The sequence below is a fragment of the Xyrauchen texanus genome, chromosome 43, assembly GCF_025860055.1.
Source record: "Xyrauchen texanus isolate HMW12.3.18 chromosome 43, RBS_HiC_50CHRs, whole genome shotgun sequence".
Taxonomy (NCBI): domain Eukaryota; kingdom Metazoa; phylum Chordata; class Actinopteri; order Cypriniformes; family Catostomidae; genus Xyrauchen; species Xyrauchen texanus.
The window spans coordinates 7,693,140-7,719,023 of NC_068318.1; the positions used below are offsets into that span (position 1 = coordinate 7,693,140).

The 25,884-nt window shown below is 40.2% G+C and overlaps 1 protein-coding gene across 1 annotated transcript in view; it reads left to right on the top strand.

Annotated features, from left to right (window-relative positions):
• Nucleotides 1-786: 786 nt before the first annotated feature.
• si:dkey-88l16.3 (low-density lipoprotein receptor-related protein 8) overlaps nt 787-25,884 on the top strand; it is a 44,296-nt gene continuing 19,198 nt past the window's right edge. Inside the window, exons 1-6 of the mRNA XM_052115626.1 lie at nt 787-841; nt 926-1,141; nt 1,277-1,447; nt 22,570-22,668; nt 24,330-24,497; nt 24,586-24,801. Coding sequence (XP_051971586.1) covers nt 787-841; nt 926-1,141; nt 1,277-1,447; nt 22,570-22,668; nt 24,330-24,497; nt 24,586-24,801 — 925 coding nt within the window. The remainder of the gene's footprint in view (nt 842-925; nt 1,142-1,276; nt 1,448-22,569; nt 22,669-24,329; nt 24,498-24,585; nt 24,802-25,884) is intronic.

Sequence of the window (25,884 nt, forward strand, 5' to 3'; positions counted from 1 at the left end):
AATAGATCAACCATTTGAATGACATGAGGATGACTGAGTGACAGAATTTATATTTTTGGGTGTACTATATTTTCATTTCAACTTTGAGGCCTGTAATTATGCTACATCTCTGTATGCTGGTAGTATTCAGTTTTTATGTTGTATGCACTTCAGATGAATTGCCTGGGCATGTGCATCCTACTGAGGTGACTTGTCAAAGTCCACTGGTCTTGTGTAAAGGATCATCAGTGTGTATCGGTCAGTCTCAGCTGTGTGATGGAAGGAAAGATTGTCCAGATGGATCTGATGAGGCTTCCTGTTTGAATGCATGTGTAAAGCCAGGTAATGGTTTCTGGTGCAACAATACACTTGTTACCTCACTTTCTAAACACAATTATTATTTTTTTTAATGTTTACATGAATGTAACCTGGCATTAAATTAAAGGTTGGCAAATAATGGCAAAAAGTGATTGATTTGAAAGTAGTATTGGCATTGGGCTATGTCAAGACCTTCAGTTTCCTTGTTCCAGTCAAAAACTCAATGTGTCCAAGTTGATTTTGGCTTCTGAATTTGATAAAACAATGTTCCCTCCAGGTGATTTCCTGTGTCGGGACAAAAGAAAGTGTATTGAGAGGAATCTGGTGTGTGATGGCCACTCTCACTGTCTTGATGGTTCTGATGAGGTGGGATGTCCCACCGTGGCTGCTAGAACCTCAAAAACCCCATCTTTGAAGTGTCGTGTGGGAGCTAAACCCTGTAAGAATGGACTTGAGTGTGTCTTGTACAGTCATGTGTGTGATGGAGAGATGGACTGTAAAGATGGATCGGACGAAGCAGATTGTGAATATCAGTGTAAAGCAGGTAAAACTGTAACCATTTACCCCTAACTGCTTCATTTAACCCAATACATCTGCGACTGACATGAAATATCATGCTTCCTCATAGATCAGTTCCATTGTGCTCATGGGAGGATGTGTATCGACATAAAGCAGGTGTGTGACGGCACACCTCAGTGTCAGGACCTCTCTGATGAAAAGGACTGTTTCAAACAATCACATGACTGCAAACACAGTTGTGATAATAAAACCCGCTGCATCCCGGAGAACTTCCTTTGTGATGGAGAGAGAGATTGTGCAGATGGGACTGATGAAGCTAACTGTGGTAAGTGTTTTTACAGGGTTTATGCAAATTAGCTTTGAGCAAAGCCCTAATATTCACAAACACCTTGCAAACAAATTCTAGTTTTTGTAAGACCCTCTTAGTAATCTAGCGTTTAATGTACACATTGTTTTCCAGCTCCCATCACTGGCCCATTAAACACATCAACTCGGCCCATTTGCAGTTCTCCCTTAGTGTTATGTCAGGGAACCTCAAAATGCATCACTCGATCCCAAATGTGTGATGGAAAGATTGACTGCCCTGATGGTTTTGATGAACAGTCTTGTTTCGATGTGTGCTCACGCCCAGGTAACAGGTGCAATATATCCTATTCTTAAATGTTATGTTTGAAACGGCTAAGCAAGACCAAATCAAGACTTTTCACTCTGATCAGGCCAGTTTCTGTGCAAGGACAGACGGAAGTGTGTTGATAAAGCCCTTGTGTGTGACGGCCACTCGCACTGCTTTGATGGCTCGGATGAGAAGCAGTGCTGTAAGTACTGTTAAGTGCTAATTTAAGGACTTGTTCATGCTTTTTGCCCAATCAATGAGCGTTTAAACCAGCAGTTAATTTGTGGGTTATAGGCCATTATCATGGGTCGCAGTGCTGTTATGTAAATAGCCATACCAGCTTTTAAAGGAGACCTATTATGCCCCTTTTTACAAGATGTATTATAAGTCTCGGGTGTCCCCAGATGTGTCTGAAGTTTCGGCTCAAAATACCCCACGGATCATTTATTATACCATGTTGTAAATGCCTCCTTTTTGGAATGCATGCTGTTTTCATGTCTCTATAAATGCAAATGAGCTGCAACTCTCGGCCCCGACATGGCTCTAGTGTCCATGAATACAATCAAAGACAATGGTAACTTTCGATGCATTAGCCGTGGAATCAGCTAACAAGCACATTCGGTAGGCGATTTGCAAACATTCACAAAATATAAAGTGCGATACTTGCATCTTCAGGATATAAAGCTGGAACATGAACAGTTGGTACTGATCCATGCTTGAGAATCATATTTTTGGAAAATCCTGCTTTATATTGACTCATTCACAAAGCTGTCCAGTGTAAAATGATTTGCACAAACATACAAAATTTATTATGTTTTGGGGCACATTTCCTTCAAAAACAAAATTTGTCCACTGCGTCTTCAGTCGCTCTGATGCCGGGAGTACATGACACTTATGTTCACTTTTACACCCAACAACAGAACACTTATGACTCTTACAAAGCTGAGACATTATTCTTCTCTATCTGCTCCGGTGTGGAAAAAAACAGTGGACTGTGTAGATCACTCGAGGGAGGATCTATGATAATGGGGTGGAGTCCGTCACCAGTCGTGGGCGAGGCCTGCTCTAACTTGACTCATGTTAGAGCAGAAACTAAAACATTCTTTTTTTTTTTTTTTCCACAGTTTTATTAATAGAAATATGAGTGATTGGACTTAACATTGTTGGGTGGTTGTGTACACACTGCTGACACTTATGTACAAACACGATGTAAAAGTGAATTTTGCATAATAGGTCCCCTTTAAAATGGGAGGTGAAAACCCTCCCCTTTTGTTTTTTGACGCTGGCTGTGCATCCAATCAAGCTACAGTTTTTAGTGCAAATTCATCTGTGTCTTAGAAGCTTGCCAAAATAATCCGCAAACCATGAACAAAACTGAACGTAAACGAAAATGTAACCCCGACTACAATGAACATGCCTATACAAAAATACATACTGTTACATGACAATATATACAAAATGCATATGAAGCAAATGTTCTTGTACTGTTTTCACTTATTCAGAAATATTTATTGCATATGTATATAAATACACCACTTTTTATATATCACAAAGTTTTCATATCTGTAATATACTTTTGTTTTTCAAATACCAGTGGAATTTGAATATGTACTTGTAGGCCTGTTGCGATCATAAAATAACATCTGATTGCAGTTAATTTAACCACATTTATTTTACGTAACCGTGATTTATTGTGCACTTCAGATTCCTATCAAATATTGCCATCCAAAAAAAGAATTTTAAGTGAATATGCACTTACTCTCCCTCATGTCTCCAAATCTGAATGAGAGTATTTTCATAATGACAGTTGATAGTGAATCCCTTTTTAAAGATAAAGAAATTCCTTCAGGTTGATGCCTGCAAATCTTCTGAAGGCATACAATAGGTTTTAATGAGCAGTGTATTGGTCATAGTTTCAATCGTTTGATAAATGTCTTTTTTTTTTTTTTTTAGTCAGTATTTTGTCATTTTAGTCAGGTTTACTCTAAAATTACATGCCATATTCAGTCAACAAATATATTTTGGTTCACAATCTGCAAAATTACAAGGTGTCAAACTGTGACCAAACTTTAATCAAATAGTCGCATAAATATTTTCTTAATTCAAACATGTATTAAAGAAATATACAAGATGCAGTACAACTGTCCTTGTTGTGATTCTGAGCTCCCGAATAATGAATTGACTTTAAAGCAATCAGAATACAGTAGGCTAACTTCTAGAGACAAATTTTTCCTTGTTTTAGCAAGTCTAGGATATTGCAATGCACGTAGGAAATGCAACAAGTTCTACACATGCTTGCCACTTCAAGTTCACCTGTTCATTAGCATCACTGCAGGTGTAAGCTGTTATATTACATATTTGTTGTGGGTAAAGTGAATAAACGTGCATACTGTAAATAGGATGTTTGAGGTAATTAACTTGTTTTAAAGTGGTTCATTTAGCTGCTGTTCGGAGCATTTAACACTCACAGCTCAGTGCATGAAAAATCCCCAGAATTCTTGTTTAAACAATGTATGAATCCATGTCTAGTGTATCCTCCTATAAACAGATGTTTCTTCTATTAATATTTTGCGCTGTTATCTTGCAATATTTTGATCTTCATATGTCAACAGTGTGCTTTAATAAAATCATTAAATTATTGTCATGATGTGCCTTTTTAATTTAGTCTGTTATCGTTGACTGACTGAATTAAACCTTTGTCAACCAACTTTTCATCCGTGATTTAGTTGAGATTTGGAATTTGATAATGTAAACTCTATTTTCTATACAATGACAGTTAATGGAGCTGTATAAAGATTCATCCGTTTGTCTTCCATGGAATACAGAGAAAATCATATGGATTTGTAACGACGAGAGCGAATGAACAATTTCAGAATTTTAATTTTTGTTTGAGCTGTTCCTTTTAATAGACACAGTTCTGAACTGCACGTTCTCTTTGCAGCAAAAGCTGACGGAGATGTAAATTACGTGGCAGCCAGTTCAACTTTAATCCCATCTCGGCCTCCAATCTGTAGAAGTCCCTTCATATTGTGTCCGGGAACATTATTGTGTATTTCTCAGACTCAACTGTGTAACGGCAGGAAAGATTGTCCTGATGGTTCTGATGAAAGTTTATGTATGGAAGTTTGTCCAAAACCTGGTAAAGTGTTTAATCCACAGTTTTTTTTTTTTTTTTTTTTTTTTACTGTTTGAAAGCATAAACCTAGCTGACAAATGTAATATTCAACAATCTCTACTTTGTCAGGTGACTTCCTGTGCAAGGACAGGAGGAAGTGTATAGAGAGAAATCTGGTGTGTGATGGCCATTCTCAGTGTATTGATGGTTCTGATGAGGTGGGATGTCTCATGTCTACAAGAACTTCAAACACTCCTTCACTGAGGTGTCGTGTGGGATCTAAACAGTGTAAGGACGGACTTGAGTGTGTCCTGCACAGTCATGTGTGTGATGGAGAGATGGACTGTAAAGATGGATCTGATGAAGCCGATTGTGAATATCAGTGTAAAGCAGGTACATCTGTCACAGATATGATTTATCTCCATATACCTTAAAGTATATAGTCTGGGGTCAATACATGTTTAGCTTTGTCGACAGTATTTGAGGCATGTAAAAAAAAAAAAAATCCACTCGCTCAATTTGTAAAAAACCAAGAGTAATGTAATTAATGGAAGTCTATAGGCAAGTTATTGCACTGGGATGAGGTATTGACTTTTTGAAAAGTATAACTAGAGTATTGTTACAAGACTTTATATGCTTATACATTGTGCAGACAAAATATGCAATTTTAGTCTTCTACACATTTGTATCCAATCTTTCAACTCCTGTCATGACCATGTTAAGCGATTATGCAATGATGGCAATCAGGAACTTCACAAATACCTGGAAAAGTATTGATTACATAGAGCAAACTCCCACAGGATGTATAAACAGAAGTTCATCCACTTTAGAAAAGTCACAGCCCTTAAAGAACAACTTATACATTGCAGCTCCATGCATTTCAGTACAAAATAATTAACATAAGCCCTTTTTTGTAAAAATGAATCAAACTTTGTTTTTTTTGTTTTTTTTAAACCGATGGATAAATTATTTTTGTCTGCAATCAACAGCAGATGCAGATGCTGTCACTTGTATTAAATCCAGAATATTCCTTTTAAGATGCGAACTAACAATCCTGAATTTTTTTTTTTTATATATAGATCAGTTCCATTGTGCTCATGGGAGGATGTGTATCGACATAAAGCAGGTGTGTGACGGCACACCTCAGTGTCAGGACCTCTCTGATGAAATGGACTGTTTCAAACGCTCACATGAATGCAAACACAGTTGTGATAATAAAACTCTCTGCATCCCGGAGAACTTCCTTTGTGATGGAGAGAGAGATTGTGCAGATGGGACTGACGAAGCTAACTGTGGTAAGTGTTTTCGTAGGATTGTTTGTTTAATTTGTTTATTTTAATGATTTTTGCCCATCAATGAGCATTTAAACCAGCAGTTCTCAACTAGTGGGTCATGACCCAAACATGGGTCGCAGGTCTGTCGTGTAATTAAGTGAATATAGAATATAATCTTGAGCTTCTCCTGAAGAGTGTGTAAAGATTAACTGCTGAAGCATGCACAATCTGTGGAGGTTTGCATCAAACACCTGTAAAAATATAAGGATTTTTATAGTTGAGGCTAAGCATTCCGGTTTCACTTTAATGTAAAGGTCGATTAATGGGTTCATACAGTGTTTATGACATGAACTGACACTGAGGAGCTGATGCCTGCTTTATTTCTGGGCAGATGATCGAATGAAGAAACACATTGTGTTATATGCAGCTAATATGTGAGTGCAGTATTTAGGACCAAATGTTTAACCATTGCATGTATATTACATTACATAATAGATATTCAGGTTGGCTGGGTTCCAAAAATAAGTGAAACTGCAAATTGCCCAGACTGAAGTTATAATTTTTTCCCCAAGTTGAATTAAAGACTACTTAATGTGTGTGTGATTCATACCCCTGAAGTATAGCAATTTGTATGACAATTAATCGTGAAAGGTGTAAAACAATCGTCCTTTTACAATTAATCGTCAGCCAAATTTCATTCTTGATAATCGTCTATGAACTAGGATTTGAGAATATGAAACCATTGAAATCTTAAAGGCATTTAAAAAACAAAACTGACAATATTCCTATTCAGCCTAAGTCATGTTAATTTTCAAGGCCTGTTACGACCTATACATTTCATGGTAATGTTACTAAAATCCAATGTTTTATTTTATGGATGTATTTTTGTATTTCCGCTTGATGTCTATGTGAGGCAAAAGCTAGTTGAGAACCAACTGATCGTTCTTTCATTTATTTTGTTAACTTTGTTTTCAACTGTCCAGTGACCACCACTTTTGAGCTTTGCTGACAAATGATTTTATATGCTTAACTGCGCAGCTGAGCCAAACGGAGGTAATGTAAATTTGGTGACGATGAACAATGGCAGTTCAGCTTCCAACCCAACTCATCCTCCAGTGTGTAGAAGTCCCTTAATTTTGTGCCCAGGAACGTCATTGTGCATTTCTCTGATTCAACTGTGTGATGGGAGGAAAGATTGTCCTGATGGTTTTGATGAAGGTTCATGCATTGATTCTTGTACAAAACCAGGTAGATCTTTTAATATTCAAATGTAAAATACCTGGAATTACATCTCCCAAAGAATAGGCAAAGCACTGACAACTAGAATACGTTGCTAGGTGACTTTCTGTGTAGAGACCGGAGAACGTGTGTGGAGAGGAATCTGGTGTGTGATGGCAGTTCTCACTGTCTTGATGGTTCTGATGAGGTGGGATGTTCCATGTCTGCAAGAACCTCAAGCACTCCAACATTGAAGTGTCATGTGGGATCTAAACCCTGTAAGGATAGACTCCAGTGTGTCCTGCACAGTCATGTGTGTGATGGAGAGATGGACTGTAAAGATGGATCTGATGAACAAAACTGTAATCTTCAATGCAAACCAGGTTGGATAAGTACCAATATATTATTAAACCTTAAAAACATTGGCAATTGGAGCCAAATACTGATCTCATTGTTATACCATCACAGGGCAGTTCCAATGTGCTTCTGGAGGTAGATGTATTGAAATGAATCAGGTGTGTGATGGGTCTGTTCAGTGTCTGGATCAGTCTGATGAAGCAAACTGCTGGAAACCGTCTAGGAGCTGCAGTATGCGCTGTGATGGAAACACTAAATGTGTTCCTGAAGGCTTCATTTGCAATGGGATTAAGGACTGTCGAGATGGCACTGATGAAGCCAACTGTGGTGAGACAACGGTTCAACTCAAAAGTTTGGAAAAACCTGAAGAGGGTTAAGATAATGTTAAATGTCATTTAGTCTACCTGCACCAGTGATCTCAATTTTTCAATCCTAGTTTTGATTCCAGAGCAAAAACAGAACACTGAATGAAGCCGCCTGTCAGACAGTGTGCTGGAATCGAAACGAGTTTGTACTTGTTAATATCTGTAATGCAGAAAGACACTGATGGCATACCCATATTTGATGACATAAGATTATATTTCTTTCAGTCCACAAGGAAAGTATGTAAAGAGCCAGATCAAAAATATCACCTTACATTCTCCCTTAGGTTTTGTGACCGTCACATCTCGACCAGCTCTGACAAGCTGTAAGAATCCCTCTATACTATGTCGGGGAACATCTGTGTGCATTTCTCCGACTCAACTGTGTGATGGAAGAAGAGATTGTCCTGATGGGTCTGATGAAGCTTCTTGTGTAGATGCATGTGCTACTCCAGGTAAAATTTATGTTTTCTTAATTTAAGTTCTTCCTGCTGAGAGAAACTCTTTAGGTGAAATACAGAGGGAAATTTCTTGACCACCAGAAGTTCCTGATTGTGCAGGTTTCCATTTGATCTGACCATTTCACTAACAAACTTGCGCCATGTAAATGTGTCTTAAGCTGGTTTATCTGGTCTCCCAGCCTGGCCAAGTTTGTGTCCAGCTAGTTTATCTGATCTCACAGTCTGATTAGCTGCCAAGTGCCCAAAACCACTCTAAAACCATCAAACAAGGCCAGCTTGACCAGTGGAAACCAGCTTAATGGTGAACTAAGACCAGAACAAGCAACTTGGTCTGGTATAACATGTTTTTTAGCAGGGCTTTGTCCCCTGGATATAATTTCTTTATGACTCATTTTTATTGTTCATACAGATGACTTCCTGTGTAAGGACAAGAGGAAGTGTATTGAGAGGAATCTGGTATGTGACGGTCGTGCTCACTGTCTAGATGGTTCTGATGAGGAGGGTTGTCCCACCATGGCTGCTAGAATCTCAAGCACTGAGTCATTCAAATGCCGTGTGGGATCTAAACCCTGTAAGGATAGACTCCAGTGTGTCTTGTACAGTCATGTGTGTGATGGAGAGATGGACTGTAAAGATGGATCGGACGAAGCTGACTGTGAGCTTCAGTGCAATCCAGGTTAGATGTTGCTTCAATTGCACAGGCTCAGTTTTTAATTTTTCTAACTTCAGTACTGTTATGGCATTTACAATTGTTACCGAACAAGGATTTCCAAAAGTGTATAAAGGTGTCCATTTTGATGCACCTTGTAATGAAAACCAAGTCTTATTGCTTTTGGCACTGTTAGCGCTTGATGATTGTGACATTACAAAAACATATCATTAACCTCTTTCCCTGAACAAAGGGTACAGATCAAAATCTCTTCTCCCAGCTCATATAGTTTGTGTGATATCAATACTTTCCCTGTGACATTGCTTCAGCGCCAACTACAAATTTACAGTTAAGGTGTAATTTAATTTTTGTTTTCCTGATGAGACTGTGCTGTTTTATATAAGCCATAATAAAACAGGAGTGACTTTCTCTGAAGCCCTTTAAAATCATGCCAATTTATTGGCTTAAGGCACTTGACGCTCCCCACCCGATGCGTGTTACTGTGAGCATATAACCCAAACACCGTTCCCTTCAGTCGAAAATCCTGATAAAACTGCAGAGTGTATTACTCGACCTTAACAGTGAGAAATCTGTAGTCTGGTCAGCCTACACAGCTTCTCATTCCCTCCTTTCAGGGAACCATGGTTGTAACCATACTGTTCCCCTTCAAGTCAGTCACTTCGACACGTCTCGGTTACTGACGCTTTAGAAATCGTATACAAACACTCAGTGCTACTGTTCTGCATGAACCAGCCTGTGGAGGAGTTAAAAGGCATTGACAGATTCTCACCTTCATATTGGCAAATAGGAAGAAAGGGGAAAACTAATCTAACCATTTAAGGTAGAGAAAGTGGCAGTGACCATAGCTTATCTGGGTAGTGAGGCACCACAAAACATGACCATTCCAACCTCTTTCCCCATCATGGTGTGGATGGCTAATGACTGGCAATCTAACATAATGCCACTAGCCAACAGGGTAGTAGGACATTAAATATTACTCTTTATGCTGCAGAGTGCTAGGAATGACACCGTTCAGAGACCGATAGTCCAAATTCAATTCACTATCTAGAAATATTTTGAACATTTGAGAAATCAGCCCTTTGCAGTATGAATCTGGGAAGAACTGGAAGAGACATCCAAGTTGATAAACCTGGCAAAGATGTTATGAGCAGCCCAGCCTGCAGCCAGGCAGATGTCTTTTAAGGACACGCCTTTAGCCCATGCTCAGGAGGTCATGTTCCTGGTAAATTGAGCCTTAACACCTATGGTACATTGCATGACTTGAAAATCACAAACAAATCACAATGAGAATGGAGGCAGTTATTAAGTCTCCAAGCAAAGCAGACAAATAGCTAATCCGTCAGCTCAAATTGACTCGTATGGTCTATGTACATGTGAAGCGCCCTCAAGATGGAGCATGAGCTGTTTCTGTACCTTGTCAACATGAATGGAGAGAAAGCTGGTAACAACCTGAGACTAGAAAGGAGAGGCCAAAACCTTGGGCACATAACCTTCCCTCAGCTTCAGTGTGGCTTTTGACAAATCCGGCCCAAACTCAAAACGAGAGTCTTTGACCAATAAGGTCTGAATGTCCCCAATATGTTGATGCCAACACAAGTAACTGTGCAGTCCTCAGAGAGAATGTGCAAGCTTACTGCATTTAGTAGCTTGAATGGCGAGCCCGTTAGTGATTTAAAACAAGTGTGATGTCCCAAACAGGTCTAGTGGGGCGAAAGAGTCTTGGTCGCCTTGCAACTTGCAATGACAAACGGCTGTTCGACCACCGGCAAACCATCCACCACCCTATGGGGTCGTGGCCAGTTGCTGTAGATCTATAATATGGTGTTGAGCACTGGCACATCTAATCTGTGTTCAGCTCCATTCAGGGGCCAAATATGAAGCTTCCACAGCTTTGGCCATAGATGCCAGATCGTGCCTCGCTTCTGCTAGAGATCTCTTTTGCCTTTTGAATTTTCCACCGGGGTCATCAATCAGCTCTACAAGCTCTGGAAACCAAGGGATGTTGGGCCACTGTGGCGTAACCAACAGCATGGTTTCTCTGTTTTCCTGAATTTTGCCTAACACTTGTAGTAAATGAACAGGAGGGAACACACTTTTGCGTTTTTCTGGCCATTTGTGAGCTAGGGATCCCATCCCCACGGAACCGGAGTCATCGAGTACCAGAGAGACTGCTTGGTGTCTGAGGAGGCAAAAAGGTCCACCTAATTTTCCCTGAATATCTTAGACAAAAGTTGCCTCTTTAGTAACATCTTGAACGGAGACTTCAAGTGTCTGATTCAAACGTCCCAGATCCAGAATGTGCCTCTGCTCACTTTTTACCGGAAAGTAAAAGCCATTCTGTGTGTCAGCCCTGTCCCTAATGCATCTTTAGTGAGGTGACTTCATGCTTCTAAGCGCGAGTACGGCACTTTCACATTAGAGGACAGAATGTGGTTGAAGAATGGCAGCTGAATTATAAACTAAACCATACAGCCAAGTTCAACCGTGTGCAGTGCCTTACTGGAAATGCCCGGAAGACTGCATGCATCTGTGTAATGGGCCAGAGGACACATTCTCTAGCCTAAGTCAATTTGTGGCACATCATTTGTCAATCTCAACAAAGGTGGCGGCTCCAGAGACCTGAACTAAATGTCAAGAAAAAAGCTGTCAAAGGTGTGCAAACACGATGAACCCCACTCGTCCATTTGGATATTTTTTTTTTTTTTTGTAAGGCTTAAACTTAGTGGTCTCGGAGTCTGCAATGCTTGGTCACATTTTCCTGCCCTTTGTAATAAGCTCCTCACCTGAGTGTACATGTCTCACTAATGAAGCAAGCGATTTTAAAACGTGCCTGACAGCCTCACTTGCAATGAGACAATCAATCTCAAGGAGTTGTGCTGCACTTGGGGAAATGAAAAAAAAAGTTGGCACTTAATGTTGAACGAGTGCTTAAATCAGTTTGCTGCATTGTGACAAAGCATAAACGCAAATCATGTAAAACGTCATTGAATCTGGTGTTTTTATGAAACGGGGGCTATAATTTATTATCCTGTATACTGCATTTCCACTTGCTTTCATCTCAGTGTTTCCCACTTGAACAAACATTTTTTGCAACTAATTTTATAGACTAGGTAACCATGAACATTGATTGTGCCTTGTGGGTCTATTTCCAAAAAGTAATCCCAGACAGCGGACTTCAACTGCTTTGTCGGTGGAAATAAAGGTTCAACTTGAACATGTCTGGTGAGCTCTGTCGTGGAAGATCGCGATGAATCTCTTAAGTTGTAAAATAACTCTTGGAGTCTTGTGTTCCAGATGCCAAAGTTGTAGTTTATTTAACACCAACAAACTTGAGACCGGTCAGCTGTCCGTTATGACTAAATCATCCTAAGTTCTCAGTTATATACCTTTTTTGTTATCTTTTTACCCACTATCTCTGACCAATGAGGTCACTGCCTTGTCTTCCCTCTCCACCAATATGTTATTTGTCCTTCGTTAATTAAATATCTATTTTAAAATACATACATCTTTCATATACTGCCGGTAACCTCTCATACCTTGAACACATGTCACAGTTCATGGAAGGAGTACATCAACTTTAGAAACACCTGTGTAAGACAAACAGCCATGTCCTCATCACATACCTTTTTACCTTTGCCCTACATTTCAGTGTACCCTCATAATGAGGCGGCCTCGTTTGTTCATACACAGTATCATCCAATTAATGAAAGAAAATACAAGCTGCAAAGATATTTACAATACATCCATCTCATTAGAACAAGACACATGTCAGAAATATATCATATAAGAGATATCTAACTTAAAGTAATTTTGTACTAAATGCATCCTGTATTTGAGAGACACACCATATATTAAGATACGTGTCCGCATAAAGGAAATACATCAAGGATATATGTCAGAATACTACTAATTAACAAACACTTTGTTTTTAAAGAAATACACCTGTTTTTCAAGGATATACACCATATATCATGAGGCACTGCGCTCGCAACACCTGCATGTCACCTTTAAAATTGATTGACTGTCGAATTTAACATGAGAAGGTGCAATTTAAAGCTGTATTTTCTCACCAATACAATCAATGAAGATTTCAACGGTCCATTTTTTTAAACAGCGGTGTGTGTATATAGTGAAACCTTGAAATGGTTACATCCCTATTCGACACTCTTAGAGCTACTTTGGACTTTGCAGATCAAAGTCAGACAGCTGTTGCTTGTCATGATACAAGCATTTAATTATGCATGTTCTGCTTAACCTTTAGGGGTTCATTTGTGTTAAAATGTGGAGTGGACGTTTCAGACGGTTTGATGTATAAAGAAATTACATTTCTGCTTGTTAAAATGTCACACTACTTTTGTAAGGCTTAAATTTGATTCAAATTAAGGCTTCTCAGAAGCTGCATGGGTACAGCGGGCGGAGAGGGGAAAAGCTTTTCCTTTCTGAAATAAAGCCAAGAGCCAAGTGTCTTGTTTCATGCATTCACAGAAAATGCAATTGGTCTCAACGAGAGCGGCTTTTATAAAACCGCATTGTGCCTGTCAGACAGGGATATATTGCTTCGTTTTCATTCTTGTGGAAATATTTGCGAAACGCCATTTGAAGACTTAATTTGTCTGTTTTTCTGTTGTGAAGTCACTGAGCCAAACACCAGATACAAGAAATAACATTTTAATCTGTCGTTATCAGACAAAGTAACATTTTAATTTGAGGAGGTATTCTCGTCTGTCTTGGTCTTTCTCAGTCTCTCTCTGAAGATGTTAACTGTACAGGGCATATTTAATTACATAGGAAAAAAGAAACTTCAGCCCTCTTTACTTGCCCTCGCCTCATAATTTACACATGTCTCTGAAACACCCTTTTCAGCAACTTTACATCCAAACAATACAAATATATGCAAGATTTACATAAAGGACTTGAATAACTTTGACGTGCACTAAGCTTTTGGCATGCATATTAGACCACATAATATAAAAGAATATGTGTAATGTAAAACGAACGATCAGTTATGCTACTAAATGATTAAGAATACTTAAGATAATAACATTAATAAACATGAAAATTTAGTCTAAAGCTATCTTGAAAGATGTCGATAAGCAAACGGCTCTTGTGCTTTTTGCACAGTAAAACGCACAACACAAGGTAATGGCTTTTTCTAAAGTATAATGAAAAGGGACACTTTCTGATGGAGCACAACTGAAGGTATGCGGTATCAGTGACCAAGTAAAGATTCGGGTGTTGATGGTACGAGAGATGATATTGTGGCATGAAGGAGAAAAAAAAAGTTTCTCCCATGGCGTCAGCAGTTGTTGCAGTGTCGAAGTGACCGACTTGAAAGGGATTGATGTGTAAACAATAACGGATGAGGCACAACCATTAATTGGGTAATTGCATAAATGTTTTAAACAAAATGGGATCAATGGTTCTCAGTAATATTTTTAAAGGCGCTATTTATGGTCAATATAAATATACATGTTATACACTGGTATTTTTATTCTCTCTCAGGTCAGTTTCAGTGTATTCAAGGAAAGAAGTGCATTGACTTCAGGCAGGTGTGTGATGGCACTCCTCAGTGTCTGGATCAGTCTGATGAAGCAGGATGCTGGAAACCCACAAAGAGCTGCAGCATCCGCTGTGATGGGAACACTCGCTGTATCCCCGAGGTGTTTGTCTGTAATGGGATGAGAGACTGCTGGGATGGCTCCGATGAGGCTGGCTGTGGTACGTCTGCTGCAGAAGTGTCAGAAATGACAATGTAACTTCTGCTAATGGAAGCTTAATGAAACCTACCATAATTTGAAACCTTAACATGTTAATTTCACAATCCATTTTATTTTCCTATTGATGCCTATATGCCTGCACACCATACAGCTACCCTTGAAAAACTGTTTTGCTTCCTGGGATCCGTTGCTCGTGCTCTCTAACACTGCATCCCCTGGTAGTAAATATTTGAAGTATTTTCCTTATTTCTCAGAACAAATACATTTACATGTGTAATGCAAACACATTCATATTAGTTAATTTATTCATATTAAGATTTGGAACGAGATTCATGTCACATTTAAAAATTCAAAGTCCACAAAATGTTTTATTTTTTTATTCAATAATTTTATAGCATTCTCAAATCTGTTCTCACCACAGTTGTACTGAGTGGTTATTTGAGTTATCATAGACTTTCAGTTAAAATTATTCTGGCCATTCTCTGTTTACCTCAAGGCATTTCGCTGGATGTTTTTTTTGTGTGTGTGAGATCCCAGTAGATCAGCAGTTACAGAAATCCTCAAACCAGCCCATCTGGCACCAACAATGTGATTTATCAAATCGTTCAAATGTGTGGCTGCAGTGCATAAAATCATTCATAACAGGAGCTTAAGTTAATGTTCACATCAACCATCAGAATGGGAAAATATGATCTCATTGATTTGGACCGTAGCATGGTTTGTGCCAGATCCATTCTAATAATTTCATCCATTATTAAAATTATTTTAAAGCGAGGACATCACTTTTCATTTGAAGTCTTTTTTTGTTTTAATAATTTCCCATGCTTGCAGCCATTCCCACTCCACAATCACCTTGCAAGAGCCCTTATGTTGCCTGCCAAGGGACGTCACTGTGCATCCTGCAGAGGTACCTGTGTGATGGGAGAAAAGACTGTCCAGATGGATCCGATGAGAGACCGTGTCTTCGCAACTGCCCATATCGCAGTAATAAATGCGTTGTTGCAACTTGTAAAATTGAATTTTTAACTTGCTTAGTACTGCTCTCTTTATAACTTAACCTTATTTTCTGCTAGGTGACTTTATGTGTAAGGACAGAAGGAAGTGTATTGATAGAAATTTGGTTTGTGATGGACACTCTCACTGTCTTGATGGTTCTGATGAGGTGGGATGTCCCACCGTGGCTACCAGAACCTCAAACACTCCGTCATTGAAGTGTCGTGTGGGATCTAAACCCTGTAAGGATGAACTTGAGTGTGTCTTGTACAGTCATGTGTGTGATGGAGAGATGGACTGTAAAGATGGATCGGACGAATTCGAATGTGATCTTAGTTGTAAAGCAGGTAGGATAAGCACAGCCAGATGTGTTCCACTTTATATTAGGTGTCTAACTATGTAGTAATTTAAAATGCGTACAATACAAATTATTTATTGTGCAACTACATGTTCTACAATTTTTTTTTTTTTTTGAAGTCTCACATTTGCTGCCTTTTTTGAGTTTAAGTTTAGGAATAGGATTAGTGTTATGGGTTTGAGTTGGGTTTAGAGCTAACAGCCACAGGCTGTGTTTTCTTAATGGCATGAATCGCACTGAAGGCCTAGACTGAAAATGCACAGTTTCACAATGAATAAGACATTATGCCTTTCATTCATTACATGGCAGTAAACTAATAATACCAACTGATATTATACTTAAATTCTTGAATTATAGAAAATCTTAAAATTATTTAATAAATGAAATGTATTTATTTTCGGAAATGGGTCAATATCAAAATATGTTGACCGTCATGTTCCTTGACTTTTAGTCATGAAAATGCTTTGAAATGGCAAAATATTTTTTAACCTAACCTTTTTTGTGTTGTTGTTTGCCCCAGGGGAGTTTCAATGTGCTCATGGAAAAAAATGCATTGATGCAAAACTAGTGTGCGACGGCAAACCACAATGTCAAGATTTCTCTGATGAGAGTGACTGTTTCACACGCACCAAGAGCTGCAGTCATCGCTGCGACAATAAAACTCGCTGCATCCCAGAGAACTTCCTGTGTGATGGAGAGAAAGATTGTGTGGACGGCACTGATGAATCCGACTGTGGTTGGTATCTGTGCTGCTACCGTGAATTGCAGTTCAGCTCGATGAATTAAATGATTCCCCTTTAGTTTGACATCCCCCACTATTTGAAAAAAAAAAAAAATACAATTTATTGAACTAAACAGTAATTTAAAGATTGATATTTTGAGGTTTTTAACCATCCTCTTTTTCAGGGTACCCTACAAATGTGGTTGACTGCAAGAGTCCAGCTTTATTATGTCGGGATGGGTCACTGTGCATCCCTCACACTCGGCTCTGTGATGGCAAGCGAGATTGTCCAGATGGATTTGATGAAGAATTTTGTTTTGACAGATGTCCAAACCCAGGTACTCATACTGCCATCAAGAAATTGTTTACCAATCTGAAGCTCCAAAAAAGGTACCGGAACTGCCATGACTTCTGGGAAACTGCCAAAGGGGGAAGTGGTTCACCTACAATATTCGGAATAAGCTGTTACTCTCTTGAAATTAAAAAGTACCAACAATTAAATATATAATCGCTAACCCTAATAGTTTTTTTTATTTGTTTGTTTTTTGTTCTTTGCTTGGAGCTAGACAGAAGGTCGAAACTGCTCTGCAATTGTGTACTGTTTGCGAACATTCAGACCCGCCCGTCATTTAGTGGAGCAATTAAATGAGGCACATGATGTCCTGTCAGCAGACTAGATGTAAGACGTTACAAATCGATTACTACATGCCTCATTCTATGAATGGATTACAAATGAGATCATTAAAAAGCCGTTTTAACCACTATGAAAATTTAAACTAATATGCAGAATATAACATTGTTCATTCAAGTCAAGTGGTTTTTATTGTCGTTTCAACCATATACAGTTAGTACAGTACACAGCAAAACGAGACAACGTTCCTCCAGGACCATGGTGCTACATAAAAACAACAAAGGACCAACATAGGACCACATGAGACTACACAACGAAATAAAATGCCTATATAAACTACATATATGTATATATATATATATGTATGTATGTGCACGTGCAAACATGTGCAAAAAGTACAGGACAGTACAACAAATTACTGACAATGAACAGGACAATAGACACAGTGCAGCGCCGACCAGTACACAGTAGTGCAAAAAGATGACAGTTTCTAAAAATGTAAACATAACATACTATGAGATAATGTTCTATGCACATAGCAGTTATTGAGGTAGCAGACAGTTATAAAGTGACAGTAATTAAAGTGCAACTCAGGACACGTGTGTGTCAAACCAGTCTCTGAGTAATGAGGAGTCTGATGGCTTGGGGGAAGAAGCTGTTACTCAGTCTGGCCGTGAGGGCCCGAATGCTTCGGTACCTCTTGCCAGACGGGAGGAGGGTAAAGAGTTTGTGTGAGGGGTGTGTGGGGTCGTCCACAATGCTGGTTGCTTTGCGGATACAGTGTTTTTTGTAAATGTCTTTGATGGAGGGAAGAGAGACCCCAATGATCTTCTCAGCTGTCCTCACTATCCTCTGCAGGGCTTTGCGGATAGAGGAGGATGGGGGTTGGGAGATGTGCTTTTCTCAGCCTTCGAAGAAAGTAGAGACGCTGCTGGGCTTTCTTGGTGATAGAGCTGGTGTTGAGGGACCAGGTGAGGTTCTCCGCCAAGTGAACACCAAGGAATTTGGTGCTTTTGATGATCTCCACAGAGGAGCCGTCGATGTTCAGCGGAGTGTGTTCACCTTGTGCTCTCCTAAAGTCAACAACCATCTCTTTTGTTTTGTCGACATTCAGGGACAGGTTGTTGGCTCTACACCAGTTCGTCAGCCGCTGCACCTCCTCTCTGTATGCTGACTCGTTGTTCTTGCTGATGAGACCCACCACAGTCGTGTCATCGGCGAACTTGATGATGTGATTCGAGCTGTGCATTGCTGCACAGTCGTGAGTCAGCAGAGTGAACAGCAGTGGACTGAGCACACAGCCCTGGGGGCCCCAGTGCTCAGTGTGGTGGTGGTGGAGATGCTGTTCCCGATCCGGACTGACTGAGGTCTCCCAGTCAGGAAGTCCAGGATCCAGTTGCAGAGGGAGGTGTCCAGGCCCAGCAGGTTCAGCTTTCCAATCAGGTGCTGGGGAATGATTGTGTTGAATGCTGAGCTGAAATCTATGAACAGCATTCGAGCGTATGAGTCCTTATTGTCTAGGTGGGTGAGGGCCAGATGGAGGGTTGTGGTGATGGCATCGATCCGTTGAGCGGTTTGAGCGATCACGCAAACTGCAGTGGGTCTAGTGAGGAGGGCAGCTGGGTCTTAATCTGCCTCATGGCGAGCCTCTCGAAGCACTTCATGATGATGGGTGTAAGTCGCGACGGGACGGTAGTCGTTGAGGCAGGACACTGAAGACTTCTTTGGCATGGGGATGATGGTGGTGGCCTTGAAGCATGTTGGAACAACAGGCTGCTCAGAGAGATGTTGAAGATGTCGGTAAGAACATCTGCTAGCTGGTCTGCACATCCTCTGAGCACTCTGCCAGGAATGTTGTCTGGTCCAGCAGCCTTCCGTGGGTTGACTCTACGTAGAGTTTTCCTCACATCTGCCGTGGTAAGACAGAGCACCTGGTCGTTGGGAGGAGGGGTGGACTTCCTCGCCATCACGTCGTTCTGCACTTCAAACCGAGCGTAGAAGTCGTTCAGCGCATCTGGAAGGGAGGCATCTTTGTCACAGGCAACTGATGTCCTGTAGTTGGTGATGGCCTGGATGCCCTGCCACATGCGTCGCGTGTCACCGTTGTCCTGGAAGTGACTGTGGATTCTCTGGGCGTGTGCGCGCTTTGCCCCTCTGATTGCCCGTGACAGTTTGGCCCTAGCTGTTCTTAGGGCTGCCTTATCGCCTGCTCTGAAGGCGGAGTCTCGGGACCTCAGCAGCGTGCGCACCTCCGCAGTCATCCACGGCTTCTGGTTGGAGCGTGTGGTGATGGTCTTGGAGAAAGTGACATCATCAATGCACTTGCTGATGTAGCTGGTCACTGATGCTGTGTATTCCTCCAAGTTGGTAGAATCGCCATATGTTGCAGCCTCCCTGAACATGTGCCAGTCAGTACACTCAAAACAGTCCTGAAGAGCAGAGATGGCTCCTGCTGGCCAGGTTTTCACCTGCTTCTGAAGCTGTTTTGTGCGTCTGACGAGCGGTCTGTATGCTGGAATTAACATAACAGAGATGTGGTCTGAGTAGCCGAGGTGGGGGCGGGGCTCCGCCCGGTACGCGCCTGGGATGTTTGTGTAAACAAGATCAAGCGCGTTCGCCCCTCTCGTTGCAAAGTCCACATACTGATGGAATTTAGGGAGCACTGTCTTGAGATTTGCATGGTTGAAATCTCCGGCGACAATAAACAGTCCGTCGGGGTGAGCGTTCTGCAGTTCGCTCATAGCCCCATACAGTTCACAGAGCGCTTCCTTAGCGTTAGCGCTGGGGAATGTAAACTCCGGTTATGCAAACAGTGGTGAATTCCCGTGGTAGATAAAAAGGTCTGCATCTAACAGTCACAAGCTCCAACAGCGATGAACAGTAACTAGAGACTAGCATAGAGTGCTTGCACCATTCCGTGTTGATGTAAACACACAAGCCACCACCGCGAGTCTTATCGCAGAGAGCTGTATTTCTGTCGGCACGAAACGAGGCGAGCCCGTCTAGCTGAATGGCGGCATCCGGAACTCTGTCGCTGAGCCACGTTTCCGTGAAAACAAAGACGCAGCAGTCTCTAAACTCACGCTGCGTAGCCTGCTGGAGTCGGATATAGTCCAGTTTATTGTCCAGGGAGCAAACATTTGAGAGCAGGATAGACGGGAGAGCCGGCCGGCTAGGGTTTGTTTTTAGCCTAGCATGGACCCCCGCCCTCTTTCCGCGCTTCCGCTTTCTCGCACACCGCTTACGACGTCCTCTCCCCCGGCCACCGGCATCAGGCGATGCCGAGGGCTGGAGGCCTGGTCTCCGCAGCAAGCAGAGTACGCGTAGCGCCTCCTGCAGGTCATCATGCAGCTTGGTTTTTGCATGAGTCTTATATTTCAGTAGTGTCTGGCGATGGTAGACACGAACACCGGTTGCTCCGATGTCCATGTGTTGCAAAAGTCGGGCTTTTTTAACAAAAATAGCACCATTGTGGATCCGGAGTGGCCGCTGCGTGCTACCGCGCCGCCATCTTGGGGCTAACACGCTCTAAAACATTTGAAAAATATATGCATTTTAAATATTTTTGTAGACCTGATCTAAAAGAAATAATCACATGTGGTTTTGGAAAAATGTCTTTCAACCAATTGTACTGATCTACTAAAAGGGATAATTCTCTTTATTTACTCACCCTCATGCCTTCTCAATCTCATTTGACCTTTTTTTCTTCTAAGGAACACAAACTATATTTTTAAGGATGTATATGGTGTTTTTGTCCACAATGCAAGTCAGTAAGGTTCAAAACTTCCAAGCTCCATAAAGGACAGAAAGGTTGTATAAAAGTTATTCAACTCGATTGTATCATTTCAGAAGACATGAAATAAAACCCAATCACAGACAGGAAAGAGACAAAAATATTTAAGTCCTTATTCACTATAATCTTGACATTAAGTGATTGGAACGCAGCGCAGGCTTCAAGTGCAGGTTGCCAGATCCTCAAGCCCGTAATGAGATTACATAAAAAATATTAGATCCATTTCAAACATTTTCACTTTCTACTGTTTACCATTTCACCTTTTTGGCAGCAGCGGTACATTAGTATCCCAATAAGTATCCCCAAAAAAATCAATTAATTAAAAAAATCATTCCAACCTGCATTTTTAGAATAGACCAATTGTATGGGATAACCACAAACCTGGCAATGTTGTGCCTGGTTTGCTTGTGTACAGTGCTTCTTGCGTGCTCAAAGCGCAAGGAAGTGTGTGAATGAGCTTCTCATGAGCGCAAGTTTGGTCAAGCATGTATACACCATTTCTTATTTCTATTATAGGTGACTTTTTGTGTAAGGACAAGAGGAAGTGTGTCCAGAAAACTCTAGTGTGTGATGGCCGCTCTCACTGTCTTGATGGTTCTGATGAGGTGGGATGTCCCACCGTGGCTGCTAGAACCTCAAAAACCCCATCTTTGAAGTGTCGTGTGGGAGCTAAACCCTGTAAGGATGGACTTGAGTGTGTCTTGTACAGTCATGTGTGTGATGGAGAGATGGACTGTAAAGATGGATCGGATGAAGCAGATTGTGAATATCAGTGTAAAGCAGGTAAAACTGTAACCATTTACCCCAACTGCTTCATTTAACCCAATACATCTGCGACTGACATGAAATATCATGCTTCCTCATAGATCAGTTCCATTGTGCTCATGGGAGGATGTGTATCGACATAAAGCAGGTGTGTGACGGCACACCTCAGTGTCAGGACCTCTCTGATGAAAAGGACTGTTTCAAACAATCACATGACTGCAAACACAGTTGTGATAATAAAACCCGCTGCATCCGGAGAACTTCCTTTGTGATGGAGAGAGATTGTGCAGATGGGACTGATGAAGCTAACTGTGGTAAGTGTTTTTACAGGGTTTATGCAAATTAGCTTTGAGCAAAGCCCTAATATTCACAAACACCTTGCAAACAAATTCTAGTTTTTGTAAGACCCTCTTAGTAATCTAGCGTTTAATGTACACATTGTTTTCCAGCTCCCATCACTGGCCCATTAAACACATCAACTCGGCCCATTTGCAGTTCTCCCTTAGTGTTATGTCAGGGAACCTCAAAATGCATCACTCGATCCCAAATGTGTGATGGAAAGATTGACTGCCCTGATGGTTTTGATGAACAGTCTTGTTTCGATGTGTGCTCACGCCCAGGTAACAGGTGCAATATATCCTATTCTTAAATGTTATGTTTGAAACGGCTAAGCAAGACCAAATCAAGACTTTTCACTCTGATCAGGCCAGTTTCTGTGCAAGGACAGACGGAAGTGTGTTGATAAAGCCCTTGTGTGTGACGGCCACTCGCACTGCTTTGATGGCTCGGATGAGAAGCAGTGCTGTAAGTACTGTTAAGTGCTAAATTAAGGACAATTTGGGTTCAGTAGAAGTTGAGATTTTATGAACGGCATTTGTGACATGCTGTCTGTTGCCAAAGAAAATAATGGTAACCCTTTACAATGAATTATAAATATGGGCTTCATAGACTTCGCACATGCATTATACTGAATTCTTGTTTCATAAAACACCTTTTATAAGTTTTAACTTGACATAAATTATTTTAACTACAATTATAATGTATTAGAAGTCTTCATCTATTCATAGTTATACGTTAGTGTCAGAAGTGAGCTGAAAGTGCTTTGTCGCATACAAACTGAACTTGAGATTTTACAGTTGTGTAAAACTTGCTAAACTTTAATTCAACATGCAAATGGTGTTGTACCATGTCTCCATAAGCGACACAACTTTACCATTCCTCTTTATAATCAACAAAGCTGTTAACGTTGCAAGCACGTGCACCTTTCATATATTGGCGCTCCCTCGTTATTCATAATGCACCACATTTGCAAGAAAGGCAGAAATGGCAAAAATACTTTGTGTAATGTTCCAGCTGCATGATGAAGAGAGACACTTATACCCATTACATCTATTATCTCTAGTTCCAGTCAGGGTCGGAAATGAACTGAGGCTCTGGACAAAATCAATCCGCCTGTAATCTGATATAGATTCAAATTAATATATCCATCGCAATCTTCATTTGAATTTTCACAACATTTATTTGTAGAGGGTGGCAAGTCAGTGGGGGATGCTCGCACCATAAACTCGCACAGACAGGCATGCCACTTCTCACGCTTTGCATCAGTTCGATGTCATGCTTGTGTGGTAAAATTGTCAAATACTACAATGATGTTAATAATATTAACAAATATAATCTGGATGTGTTAAATAGACTTGATGTTAACAAACTATTAATTACGCAGTTAATTTTTACAGAACATTAACCTTCATATCTCTTACTAATGTTCATTGTTTTAAGTTGGCTTTAAGGATTTGAGATAGATATATATATATATATATATATGCGCACATGTGCGCACACACATTTGTCATGGCAACAAAGTTGTAAAATTGGCTATAACTTTACACAAGAAAAAAAAAATCATGTTAACACCAATTTACATCTTGTGGCTATACTTTTGAAATTTAGTGTTTACATTTATGGATTGGACTCATTGTAAGTGCCTCACTAACAGATTTTTGCTTAACATTTTGAAGTCAAAATTGATATTTGTGGTAGTCAACATTATACCGTAAATGCTGTTGATTTAAGCTTAACTTGTATTGAATCCAGAATATTTTTTTATTTTTAAAGTACTTTGTTTTTCTTTTTTCAAATCAAAGTTTGTAGTGTTGATTCGTTTATGATGCCAGGAACCAAATTATTTCTTGAAATCCCTGTGACAGTCTCCCAGTTGTACTGATCAAATAACACAATTTCAAAAGGAAGAATGAAAAGCATTTTAACATACTAAACTACACGTTACTGCTTGTTCACCCTGTAGACTTCCATTGTATGTTAATGTGAATGCGATTTTGAGGGACAAGACTACATTTCTGTGGCATGCCATGTAAACGGTCTATGATCCTAAATATTTGTACCTGCAATAATACCTTTTTGTTGTCAGCTTTTTTTTTTTTATATTTTTTTATCCATCTATCCAGATGCTGGGCGTGTGGTTGCAGGTGCTTCTATCCCCATCAAATGTCCCCTGGGATCCAAACCATGTAGAAATGGTAAAGAGTGCATCCTGTACAGCCATGTGTGTGATGGAGAGAAAGATTGCAAAGATGGATCTGATGAGAGGAACTGCGAGCGCAAATGTAAAAAAGGTAGACTTGAAATATCAGTTTGTCTGTATGTATCTGATACTTTTTAATTGTCCAGTTTTCTCAGTATTTCAATGTTTCAACCCACCAGGACAATTCCAGTGCGCTCATGGCATGAAGTGTATCGATATGAATCTTGTGTGTGATGGAACTCCTCAGTGTCAGGACCGATCCGATGAAATTAACTGTATGAAATTGTCAGATGAATGCCACCACCCATGTGACAATCGAACACGCTGCATTCCTGAAACGTTCCTCTGTGATGGCGAGAAAGACTGTGTGGATGGCACTGATGAAGCTAATTGTGGTAAGTCAATAGCACCAATGTCTTGTGCAAACCTTCCTAAACTAGTTTACAATGCTTCAAATCCATTGATTTCAATAGGGAAGATGTGCCTCAAGATGTAGAAGAAAAACAGAAGGGTTTACAAAGTAACTATTAGGTCACATGTAATTTTTCAAGAGTTTTGTTTTTTGTTTATGTAATCATACAAAACCTAGCTTTATGTAGATAGACTTTGACTGTTGGCATAATGCTAACAGTCTAATTTCTAGCTTATTCTGGCCTAAAACTGCCCACATAATCTAGAGACCTTTTGACTGACATGTCCATCTCCCAATCACAGTTCCTGGCCAACATTGCAAATTGCAGCAACCTACTACCTTGTAAACATGACTTTGTTTCAAGGCAGACTGTTTAAAACCTGTGCAGCCAGCGTTGTTTTTTTTTCCTTTCAATTTTTGCATGCAGTATGAATCGGATGGTCTGTGAACCTACTGTAGGACATGAGACAAAGAGATTATTGTCCTTTTGGAAATTTGTCGAAGGATGTATTTTCTTTTTCGTCAAATGACCAATCGCCAGTCGAGTACACAATACTATGACATTAAACTTTGGGTTCTGTTTGTACCTGGTGTTAAGATGCATTTTGGGCAAGCTGGTTACAATTGGTTGGACGAGATGCATCGCTCTTTACACCCTGTCTTAGAATGGGTCTCAACCACTTGATTTCAATCTTTGAGGGGTCAATCTGATTTTATGGTGACGTACTATATATATCGATCACTATGCCAATATAATATTTTCCACCCTGTCTCTGGCCCCCTGTCTGAAACACTAAGTTTTAAGCTTGCTGGCTCTTTAAGACTTTGATGTTAACTATAAAAGGTATGACATTTTGAAATATTCTTGAATTAATCTGTATTTTTGGTTTTGTGTCTGGTCCAGAGTTTTATTACTGTCCCATCTTAAATAATGCTCATTCAATAACAGTCAATAATCATGTATTGACTGGTTCACAAGCAATCCACACTGATCATACATTCCACACTGAAATGTTCTGAATATGCAAGTTGAATGCAATCCATGGTGTTCCAAAAGGCCTAAGTA